This window comes from Theropithecus gelada, chromosome 11 (genome assembly GCF_003255815.1).
Source record: "Theropithecus gelada isolate Dixy chromosome 11, Tgel_1.0, whole genome shotgun sequence".
Classification (NCBI taxonomy): domain Eukaryota; kingdom Metazoa; phylum Chordata; class Mammalia; order Primates; family Cercopithecidae; genus Theropithecus; species Theropithecus gelada.
In genome coordinates this window covers 101,904,300-101,916,345 of record NC_037679.1, presented here as the reverse complement: position 1 = coordinate 101,916,345, position 12,046 = coordinate 101,904,300, and the positions used below count along the sequence as shown (strand labels likewise).

General features: G+C 53.2%; 1 protein-coding gene across 1 annotated transcript; it reads left to right on the top strand.

Moving 5' to 3' along the window:
• The first annotated feature begins 1,526 nt into the window (after positions 1-1,526).
• On the top strand, positions 1,527-10,868 carry FKBP4 (FK506 binding protein 4). The gene is made up of 10 exons (XM_025401264.1): positions 1,527-1,829; positions 3,728-3,872; positions 4,314-4,456; positions 5,618-5,738; positions 6,003-6,159; positions 6,750-6,840; positions 6,938-7,021; positions 7,291-7,476; positions 8,020-8,259; positions 10,082-10,868. Exons 1-10 carry the CDS (start codon positions 1,725-1,727, stop codon positions 10,187-10,189), a joined length of 1,380 nt encoding a protein of 459 aa, XP_025257049.1. The 5' UTR covers positions 1,527-1,724; the 3' UTR covers positions 10,190-10,868.
• Positions 10,869-12,046: the final 1,178 nt, after the last annotated feature.

Here is a 12,046-nt window from a genome sequence, read left to right as displayed (position 1 = left end):
AAGTTGTCTCCAGTCACCTAAAGAGACGTCGTTACGGCCCAACTCATTTGTACTGTAAATTGCTGAGCGAAGGGCTGTTTCTTTTGCATCCCTTTCAAGTTCCCTCGGCAGGGACTACAATAAATCATCACATTATGATGCTGAAAGTTCATCTCTAAAAAGCTTTCAATTTAGTTTCATGAGACAATGGCGTACAACGGCACAGTGTCGGGCACATAACGGAAAGTCCAAAAATATAATTATTATTGGAATAAAAATTCACGCTGAGCGCAGTGGCTCACGCCTGTAATCCGAGCACTTTGCAAGGCCAAGTCGGGCGGATCATTTGAGACCAGAAGTTCGAGACCAGCCTGGGCAACATGGCGAAACCCCGTCTCTACTAAAAATACAAAAATTAGTCGGCGCGGTGGTGGGCGCCTGTCGTCCCAGCTACAGAGAACCAAGATCGCACTACTGCACTGCAACCTGGGAGACAGAGCGAGACCCTGTCTCAAAAAAAAAAAAAGTCAGCCAAGACTTGGAAAAGTTAATTTAAAAAAGGAAAATTCATGCAGCCAGTAACTATTGGACACCACTCACCAGGCACTATGCTAAACTGGGGTTAGAGCAAAACCAGGCCCCTCTCTAGATGGCTCTGTAGGTCCCACGACCATGGCTTAGGTGACACGGGCAGTTGCGCGCTTCACAGGCTGCCGAAAAACACTCGGGAAACAAATATTGAGAGGAAAAGACTCCTTCTGTGGGCCTTTAGGAAAACCGAGTGACTTTTCTCGTGAGGGGCAGCCACGTGTGTAAGCATTCGCAGAAACGGCAGCTGTATTACTGCCGGGAAGGGTCCCCAGAGTGCGTGCCCCGTCTGAGTTCCGAGCTGCGCGGGCCATGCCTCGCCAACCCCGCTGCTCGCAGCATCTGCAGGCGCTGGGCTGGCACCGCTGCCTGACCCGGGCTTCCCGGCTCTGGGGAAACCGAGGTCGCTTTCCCCCGCTCTCTGCAGCGGGGCAGCGTTGTCCGCTCACTCCCCCCTCCCCGGACGCCCTCGCCCTCTTTCCCCCAGGTAGGGAAGGGTCTACGCGGGTCATAGCGGAGAGACCACGCTGCCCGTGGTGACGGCCGGTCCCGGGGAGGGGGCGCCGCCACTGCCATCCCGCCGCCCGCGCTCCCCACACCCCGCCGCAGGCGCAGCGGACTGGTGGAGTGATGTCGGGAGATCGATCGAGAAGAATCTGGAAGAATCCGGTTAGACAGGGAAGCGGGCGGGGATGGGAGGGAGGGAGGAAGGGCCAGGGGAGGCCGCTGGGGAGATCCCCAGAGTCCGAGGGTCCCCGGAGAAGGGGGAGAGGGCAGGCAGCCAGAAGTAGGCAAGAACCAGAAAAAAAAAAAAAAAAAAAAAAAAAAAAGATTCCGAAGCGCCCGCAGCACTAAGCCCGAACCGGCTCAGTCCCGCCGTCTCTAGAAAGTTCTGCACCCCGCCCCCTCTGTCCGCGCTCCCGCTCCTCCCAGCGCCTCCCTCGCGGCGGGGCGGGACCAATCGCTCCCCGAGCGGCTCCTGACCCACCTACCCCCGCTCCCGCGCCGCGTGCAGAGGTGCTCGAGCCTCCTCGCGGTCCGCAGTCAGTGCCGCCGCGCCCGGCCTCCCGCACGCGCTGCAGGTAGCGCCCCCGCCAGCGGCCCAGGGTGCGCTCGCGCCGGTGCCAGCTCCCGGAGAAACGGCGCGCCGCGCGGAGATGACAGCCGAGGAGATGAAGGCGACCGAGAGCGGGGCGCAGTCGGCGCCGCTGCCCATTGAGGGAGTGGACATCAGCCCCAAACAGGACGAAGGCGTGCTGAAGGTGAGGGGCGGCGGGGCCTGCGGGGGCGGCCGAACCTGGGGCCCTGCGGGCCGCCCTTCCGCCGAGCCCCGAGCCCGCGGCCGGACACGGGTCGAGGCGGCCGCCTCTGCAGCCTCGCGGCCGTCCCGCCGGGGGCCGGTGGCATCGCCGTCCCGTACCGGGCTGCGTCGTTTGAGGCACCGAGGCCGACCATGCGCTCAGCAGGGGGGCGGCCTAGGTGCGCGGGCCGAGGCCCCAGGCTCCCCAGCCCCCAGCGCCCGGGCCGGGGCAGGGGGTCGGGATTGCAGTGCCCACCCCGGCGCGCGCGGGGCGGCGGAGAGGGGCGGGGCGACCGCCGCGGGCACGCGAGCCGCAGCCCGGGGCCAGGCCGGGCCTCCCGCGCCACGCCGCCCCCGACCCCCGCGGCCCCAGCGGAGCTGCCAGCCGCGGGGGCCGCCTCGTTAGTGGCGGTGCCAGGGCTCGCCCACCCGGGCGGTGGAACACGGGCCAGGACGGGGAGCGACCCCCCACAGTGCTTTCCTGGCCCGGCGGCCTTTGTGCGACGCAGGCGCGACAGGGTTCCGGCGCCCTCCCGGGGTCCCCTGGCGACGCCGGGACCCAGCGAGGTCCCCACTCGCCGCGCGCGGCGCCCCCTCCCTCGGCCCCGGGGAGGCCGGGCGCGGGGCATGCCGGGAGCTGTAGTCCCCTCCCCCCCGCCGCCTCCCCGAGCCGGGACTGCGGGGTGTGGGGCGGAGAGGAGGCGCTCTGCTGTGGAGCCTGCCGCCGAGTGACCGCTCGACTACAAATAGCCTGGGGAGCTGTGGGGAGGGCATCTTGACCTGGGCCAGGACAACCTGCCATGGGTCGGAGCAGGTTCCGGGGAGAGTCCGGAGAGGAATTCCCAGCCCGCGTCTTATGCCTTCTCCCCATCCGCTGCTCCTCCTCATCCTAGCTTCCCACCGCTGAGCTCCGCGTGTGTGGCACCCGCCTCAGGGGGCCTTTAGCTGGTCCAGAAGTGCATCTGTCTTTGCACCAGATTATTGGGGACCTCGAGCGTCTGCTCCAGCGGCTCTCCTGTGGCATGTGGCTTCCCCTTCTCGCTCCAGCGTCCTGCTGTTTTCTATGAGATTGTTATTCCGGGAAGGGTCATTTCCCCTTTGATCCGCCATTCCTTCCCTTTTACCTTTCTACTCCTCCAAGACCCTGTCCATTCTCCATGGAAGCTTTCCCTTAGAGGGTAACCACACACCTACCAGGTGGCGCTAAAGAAACCTGTGAGTTTCTGGGAAATAACTCCAGCCCTGGTCTTAAACAGCCTACCAGTGAGGAATACTCCGCCCCCAAGTCAGAGTTTAAGGTCCCATGGAGAGCCTCTGGGTTCACTTATAACCTGGTTTCTTCCTTACCTGTTTTGAACTGTTTCTGTTCTCTTCACTCATACTCCTCTCGTTCTCCTGTCTCCAAACCAGACCTTAATCTGATGACCACTGGCATGAAGGAAGGAGGAGGAAGTGTGGCATAAATACTTCCCCCTTTGTCGATGATAATAATAATCTATTATTCAACCCTTTACTGGTCTAATTTTCCAACAACTGTAGGAGATAGGGATTATCATCACTGCTTTACAAATAAGGTGTGGAGAATTTTTAAAACTTATCCATACAGCGGAAACTTGAACTCAAATCTCTCAGCCTTTTGTCTCCTTTTTCAAACCAAGTCTTGCTGCACCTGAAGACAGACAAGGAGGTTAGTTGACTCCTAAGTCAAGTTGCTAGTAGCGGAACCTGGAGGGACAAGTAGGCAGAGGAGGATGAACACAGAGAAGTCCCTTTATGTTCCCTCTGGAGGCTTGCAGGCAGTGTTGGTGCCCCTTTCGGCCCCAAACCCTGGGTTACTCACTTTCTCCCCCTTCCTCCCAGGTCATCAAGAGAGAGGGCACAGGTACAGAGATGCCCATGATTGGGGACCGAGTCTTTGTCCACTATACTGGCTGGCTATTAGATGGCACAAAGTTTGACTCCAGTCTGGATCGCAAGGACAAATTCTCCTTTGACCTGGGAAAAGGTAGGCGTGGTCAGTGGGCTGGTAGGATAGGTTCGAGGTGGACACAAGCTGTCACAAGCAGAAACCATTTTCTCAGGACCAAGCTCAGGGAGGAATGGTTTATCACAGTCTGTTAACTCTTTCGGTCACTCTTTTTTTTTCTACCGTTCTGTAACTATACTGATCTTTGTCTCCCCTTCTCCTCATCACCTCCCAACACCTTACTCCCCCTTCAAAGGTGGACTGTCTTGCATCTTAAACTCTTTTGTTCAGGGTCAGGTGATCTTTTACAGTTCTTAGACCTGGTAGCACTTAATGCAACCAGGTATCTCACCTTCTGGTCCCATTTCTAAAGGATGTTCAGCTTCCCCATGAGTGTGGTGCATTAACTCTTCAGAAGCACTGTTTGAGCCCAGAATCAGAACCCTGCTAAAGTGGTCCTGTTTGCCTCTGTACCTGCAGGGGAGGTCATCAAGGCTTGGGACATTGCCATAGCAACCATGAAGGTGGGGGAGGTGTGCCACATCACCTGCAAACCAGAATATGCCTACGGTTCAGCAGGCAGTCCTCCAAAGATTCCCCCCAGTGCCACGCTTGTATTTGAGGTGAGTGTCCGGCCACTGACATCAGGCTAAGAGCCAGGCCTTATCTCAGCCCAATGCCTGGCTGCCCTCCAGCCCTTCCTGCTTCTTGGAGACAATGTAGCCAAGGCTGAGGGCCTGGCCTTATGGGAGGAGAAATGCAGAGGGCTCTGCTGCTGCTAGTAATGGAAGTAACCGAAGCTTGAAGCTTCATGTAGCAAGAGGCAGGCACAAGCCCCTCTCCAGACTCAAAGCATAGTCGGGGTTAAGACGTCTTTATCTCCCGAGCGGTACCCAGAAGAATACTGAAAGGAGTCGGGAGGTCAGAAACGATGGCCCATTGTAAGTGGCAGTACAGAATATTGGTGCTCTAGAGATCAGAAGAGGGAGCAGTAGCTCCCCTGTGGATCAAGGGCTGAGAAAAGGCTTCCCTGAGGAGATAGAACTTGACATTGTTCAATCTGAAAATGGTTGAGCCAGGCCGGGCGTGGTGGCTCACGCCTGTAATCCCAGCACTTTGGGAGGCCAAGACGGGCGGATCACAAGGTCAGGAGATCGAGACCATCCTGGCTAACACGGTGAAACCCCGTCTCTACTAAAAAATACAAAAAACTAGCCGGGCGACATGGCGGGCGCCTGTAGTCCCAGCTACTCGGGAGGTTGAGGCAGGAGAATGGCGGGAACCCGGGAGGCGGAGCTTGCAGTGAGCTGAGATCCGGCCACTGCACTCCAGCCTGGGCAACAGAGCGAGACTCCGTCTCAAAAAAAAAAAAAAAAAAGGAAAAAAAAAATGGTTGAGCCAATCCGTGGGCCCTTGAATACTGAGACACTGCCGAGAGATGATGGGTAATCATTTCTAATACCTACCGGATTGGGCTTATCAGGTAGTGTGGATTAGGATTATCTGGAATGCGTCCCAATATGTCCCTGTTAGTAGAGCAGGTAGCAAATAGATTGCTGTCCTCAGCTTAACTGAAATCTATGTAGTCTGCCCGCCTCTTCCAAAGTTGAGATTAGGGCAGCCCCCAAGAACTTCAAAAAAGTGCCGCTCTACCCAACTCTTCGTGACTGCCCTTGTGGTCAGATCTGGCCTGGCAGTTAGTAGGGACTCTCCCGGATGAGAAAGACTGTTTCACTGCCCATGAGTTAGTATGGGAAAGAATTGTGTTACATCCTGTCCCACAGGTGGAGTTGTTTGAGTTTAAGGGAGAAGATCTGACAGAAGAGGAAGATGGCGGAATCATCCGCAGAATACGGACTCGCGGTGAAGGCTATGCTAAGCCCAATGAGGGTGCTATCGTGGAGGGTGAGACAGTACAATCTGGGCTTTCAATTCTAATTCTGATATTTAGGTCTTGTGTGGCTTTGGGCAAGTCACTTCCCTTCTCTGAGCCTATTTTCTTGTCCATAAAATGAGGGGTTGGATCATATTCTCTTTAAATCACTCCAGATCTGAGAACACAGCTAGGAGAATCTTGGGGTGATGGGGTGATGTAGGGAGGCTGATGGCATCCTTCCTCAGTCACCTGCCCTCTTACAACTCTGGTACACTGCCTCTCTTTCATACCAGTTGCACTGGAAGGGTACTACAAGGACCAGCTCTTTGACCAGCGGGAGCTCCGCTTTGAGATTGGCGAGGGGGAGAACCTGGATCTGCCTTATGGTCTGGAGAGGGCCATTCAGCGCATGGAGAAAGGAGAACATTCCATTGTGTACCTCAAGCCCAGGTGAGGGGTGGGCACTTCGTAGAGTAGGCAGGCAGGCAAACCAAGATCAAAGATATAAAATGAATTGTAGAACCAGCTGTTTGTATCCTTTTTAACTCTGACCACACCAAACATACACCATTATGATATCCTCAGTATACTTAGAAGTGTGGCCACAATTGTCTACATCTCCTTGGATCTAAGCCCAGTCTTTTCAGTCATAGTTGCTACACTTTCTCTCCTCTGCCATCGAGATTTTCTTCTCCATTAATTTATTCAGTCATTACTGAAACAGCTACTACGTGCCAGGCACTACTGAAAATTCCTAGGGGTTCAGAGACTAATAGAACATTGTTTCTGCCTTCTAAATTTAGTGAGGTGCCATTTAAATTAGTAATCACACTGCTGCCTGGCTATAAGTTATTAGAAGGGTACAAAGGATGCTGAGGGGCCATCTGATGGTGTGAAGAGGCCAGGGAAGATTTGCCAAACATTTGCACCAACTCTCAAGGGATGGGAAGGTACTTTCCAGGAAATGGACGGGAAGCCTTTTCAGCCTGGAGCAGGTTAAGTGTTGCCAAGACGACACGTCGTGTTTTTCACCCTTGCAGCTATGCTTTTGGCAGTGTTGGGAAGGAAAAGTTCCAAATCCCACCAAATGCCGAGCTGAAATATGAATTACACCTCAAGAGTTTTGAAAAGGTAAGTTTGCTCAGGGTCTTCCCACCTAAAGTCAAGTTCCACCCTGTACGTACTCTGGGGTAACTGACAACTCTGTTTCTCTCCTGGGGTGTGGCAGGCCAAGGAGTCTTGGGAGATGAATTCAGAAGAGAAGTTGGAACAGAGCACCATAGTGAAAGAGCGGGGCACGGTGTACTTCAAGGTGAGCCAACAGTCACTGTCCTAAGGACACTCCCAGGAAGACTTGCTCTGAGCCTACCCTTCCCTTGGTGACTGAGATAATTTTCTGCCAAGAAATGGACAGGTTGGCACCTGCCATCTTCACTTCGTATATGTGAGCTTGCTGGCCTTGCCAGTGGGAGGGGTGGGAGCAGGAACCTCTTGTGGCCATGTGTCACTGATGTTTGCAGGGTATAAGAGCCTGGTACCACTGAACCTGTGCCAGGTGCCTGAGCCTTTGTCCCATTCTAGGAAGGCAAATACAAGCAAGCTTTACTACAGTATAAGAAGATTGTGTCCTGGCTGGAGTATGAGTCTAGTTTTTCCAGTGAGGAAGCACAGAAGGCACAGGCCCTTCGACTGGCCTCTCACCTCAACCTGGCCATGTGTCATCTGAAACTACAGGCCTTCTCTGCGGCCATCGAAAGCTGTAACAAGGTGAGGCCCCCGCAGAGGGCATGGAAGCAGCATTCACAGGCAGAGCTGAGCGCCAGCATGTCTGAAACTTCCCGTTGGTGACCAGGGCAGGGAAAGCAGGGTGGATCAGTGGGAGCTCTGAGGTTACAGGCCACAGGCCTGGATGCAAGTGTTCATAGCAAGCACCTTAGCTTTAGTGGTGGGAAGCAGTTGGCACAGAAGTAGGAGGACACAGGGAACGGGAAGAATCACGTAACAGTTTTCTCCCACCTTGGTTCTTAGCCTCTCCGCTTACCTACTTGCTTTATTCTAAAGTGAATGTTGATGTCTGAAGTCTTTTTATTTCATCCAAAGACCTGCTGTCTTTCCTCTCTGCCTGTTGGATTAAATGACGTTCCTTCCTAGACCTTGGATTGTTCCATTTAATGCCCCAGGCCTTGTTCTTCCTGGGGTGGAGCCAGCTATTTGCAGTCCTGCTGAGGGGTACTTTTGGAACCCAGTCTTGGCCAGATGAGCTACAAGCCCTGAGCTCCCACGATGTTGCTTCCTCCCTGCATCCTTTAGGCCCTAGAACTGGACAGCAACAATGAGAAGGGCCTCTTCCGCCGGGGAGAGGCCCACCTGGCCGTGAATGACTTTGAACTGGCACGGGCTGATTTCCAGAAGGTCCTGCAGCTCTACCCCAACAACAAAGCCGCCAAGACCCAGCTGGCTGTGTGCCAGCAGCGGATCAGAAGGCAGCTTGCCCGGGAGAAGAAGCTCTATGCCAATATGTTTGAGAGGCTGGCTGAGGAGGAGAACAAGGTGAGGATTGGGGTGGGGAACAGCGGGAATAGCATCCCTCCACGGAACCTGGCTACTGTGGGCTCTTGGTGCCTTTGGTTGTCTGTGCCGATCCCAGAAACCAAAAGTTGCCCTTTTCCCTGGAGCATTAAGGAGCATGTGTTCCCTGCTGTTGGGGCCGTGTTCTGTGATCAGTGCTGGGAACCTACCCACAAGCCCCAGAAGTTGGGTTGGTTGCTCTGAGTGTAATTCCCGATTTATGTTTTCTTGTGGGCCAGGCACGGTGGCTCACACCTGCAATCCCAGCACTTTGCAGGGCCAAAGTGGTGAGCCAACAGTTTCAAGTGGGAGGATCACTTGAACCCAGTAGGTAGAGACCTCAGTGACTTATGATGGCACCACTGCACTCCATCCTGAGTGACAAAATGAGACCCTGTCTAAAAAAAAAAAAAAAAGAAGCTAGATGCTTTTTATGTGTGATTAAATAAATGATACATTTACGTAGTTAAATTCAAACTGTACCAGAGTATATACAGTCAAAAGTCTGCCTCCCCCACCAGAAGCAGCTGACCCTTCAGGTTCTTGTATGGTTCCAGTGTATTGCATCAATGCACAGGCAGACATTCATGTTGCTTTCTCCCTTTCCCCTAACAAGAGGCAATGTGCTCTATGATTTGGCACATACTGTGCTTTTTTCACATGATAGTAGCTGGAGGCTTATTTTACATCAGTATTTAAAGAACTTTTACAGTCTTCTTTAGGCTTACATAGTATTCCATTGTGTGGATGTGGCTTATCTTAGTCAGTCAGTCAGTCCCCTTTTAGTCTTCCAGTGTTGTTGGTGTTTTTTTTCTGAGACAGTTTCACTCTGTCACCCAGGCTGGAGTGCAGTGGCACGATCTTGGCTCACTGCAAACTCCGCCTCCCGGGTTCAAGCGATTCTCCTGCCTCAGCCTCCCGAGTAGCTGAGATTACAGGTGCCCACCACCACACCTGGCTAATTTTGTATTTTTAGTAGAGACGAGGTCTCACCATGTTGACCAGTCTGTCTCGAACTCCTGACTTTAGTGATCTGCCTGCCCCTGCCTCCCAAAGTGGTGGGATGACAGGTGTGAGCCACCATGCCTGGCCAGTCTTAAACAGTGTTCTAAACCAGCACTGTCCAGTAGAAATACAGTATCAACCACATGTAATTCAAAATTTTCTGGTAACCATGTTAAAAAGGTGAAAAACAAATGGAATTAAATTTTAGTTGCATTTGTGTATTTTTCAAACCATCTTCAAAATCCAATGTATATTTTGCACTAAAAACACCTGAGTTTGAACTAGCCACTTGCAGTAGTGGCTACCATACGGGACAATACTGCTTAGAACAGCATTGCAGTGAGTAACCTTGTGAGTTCATAATTTGTACATATATAAGTGTTTAGTTTTGTTTGAGACAGTGTCTCTTGCCCTGTAGGCCAGGCTGGAGTGCAGTGGCACAGTCTCAGCTCACTGCAACCACTACCTCCAGGGCTCAAGCAATCCTCATCTCAACCTCTCGAGTAGCTGGGACTACAGGTGCATGCCACCACGCCCAACTAATTTTTGTAATTTTTGTTGAGCTGAGGTTTCACTATGTTGCCCAGGCTGGTCTCAAACTCCTGGGCTCAAGCAATCTGCCCACCTCAGCCTCCCAAAGTTCTGGGATTACAGGTGTGAGCCACCAGGCCTGGCCTATACAGATATATTTTTAGGACAGATGTAGGAGAATGGGTGTATCTCTGTAATTCTGCTAGAAATTAAGTGTGTGTTTTTTCACTTGCGATGTCAGCCTCTTTGCTGTTCCTCTTCCTTGCAGGCCAAGGCAGAGGCCTCCTCAGGAGACCACCCCACTGACACAGAGATGAAGGAGGAGCAGAAGAGCAACACGGCAGGGAGCCAGTCTCAGGTGGAGACAGAAGCATAGCCCCTCTCCACCAGCCCTACTCCTGCGGCTGCCTGCCCCCAGTCTCCCCCCTCCACCCTGTTAGTTTTGTAAAAACTGAAGAATTTTGAGTGAATTAGACCTTTATTTTTCTATCTGGTTGGATGGTGGCTTTAGGGGGAAGGGGGAAAGGAGTAGGCTGGGGGATTGAGGTGGGGAATCATTTTAGCTGGTGTCACCCCCTCTTCCCTTCCCCCTTTGCACATGAACATATGTCCATCCATACATATTCATCAGAATGTTAATTTATTTTGCTCCCTCTGTTAGGTCCATTTTCCAAGGGTAGAAGAGGCAAGTGGTAGGGATGGGGTCTGATATGAACCCAGGGTGGAGAGGGAGACTCCTGGGCAGCCGTTTTCCTCATCCTTTCCCTCTCCCAGTCCGTTTCCAAACGTGGCCTCCATGTGGGTGCTAGGGACATGGGAAAAACCACTGCTATGCCATTTCTTCTCTGTTCCCTTCCTCACCCCCAACGGTGTGGCTGATGTCTTCTGGTGTGATGGTGACCACCCCTTGTTCCCTGTTCTGGTATTTCCCCTGTCAGTTTCCCCTGTCAGCCAGGTTGTGTCCCGAAATCCCCTCAGCCTCTTTTCCGCACGTTGCTGAAGGTCCAGGCTTGCCTCAAGTTCCGTGCTTGAGCAATAAAGTGGAAACAGTAAAACCTGGGTGTCAGACAACCCTTTTTGTTCAGCCTTGGAGGGGTGGGTATGGGTGGGTACATAATGGGTAGTGGCAAAATTAAGGGGTCACCCACTTAGTCCCAGTGGAGCTTAAATAAGTGCAGCATCTCAAGTAGACACCGTAGTTGGGCAGGAAGCAGCCCCACGATGCAGGGCTTCCTGAGCACTGCACAGGCTGCAGCTGGGACTTGAGTCTATGCACTCCCTCCCTCCAGCAACCTGGCAGTTTTTAGTGCCTCTGGTTTTCTTCCCTGACGCTTAGGAAGAGGAAAGTATAAAGATCTAGAAGACTGGGACACCATGCATGTGCATTTTGAAGTTGGAATTGGTCTTCTGCCTACCTCTGATCTGGCAGAGGTATCTGTGCATTTTGGTTTCTTAACAAGGTAAAACTCCTGGTGTCACTAACCTCCGTCAGGTAACTTTTACATGATTAAGGTCGAGAGTAGAGAGTGGTCATGCCCAGCTTCCTTCCCAGCCTTAACAGGAAACGGCTTGTGCTTTTTTTCTAACTATGCTTTGACCCTTAACTCCTATGGCATGATGGGGCCCTGGGAGAAGCCAGGCAGCACAAGCCAGTCATGCTGAGCTGCCTCCAGATGATCCTGACTCCAGGCCAGAGCCCGTGTCTGCCCTCACCCCTCTCTCCTACTGTGGGCTCTCCAGTCCTTTCCCAACGGTGATGTGGTTGTCTGCTTAGCCACATGCCTGTATAGTTCCTTCCAGAAGAAATTTATAATGGTGGAAGATTGATTTCTGTGTGAAAATTTTCACCAAGTCATACAACATGGCTGATGCTGGAGCCAGGATGAAAATTGGGGTGTGCAAGTCTCCCAGTGTGAGTATCCCTTGAGCCCAAGACACCAAGGATGCAGAGAGCTGTGACTGTGCCACTGCATGCCAGGCTGGGCAAGAGAGTGAGACCCTCTTTTTTAAAAAAGTCCCAGTGTAGGCCGGGCGCGGTGGCTCAAGCCTGTAATCCCAGCACTTTGGGCGGCTGGGACGGGCGGATCACGAGGTCAGGAGATCGAGACCATCCTGGCTAACATGGTGAAACCCCCAATCTACTAAAAAAACAAAAAACTAGCCGGGTGAGGTGGCGGGCGCCTGTAGTCCCAGCTACGCGGGAGGCTGGGGCAGGAGAATGGCATAAACCCAG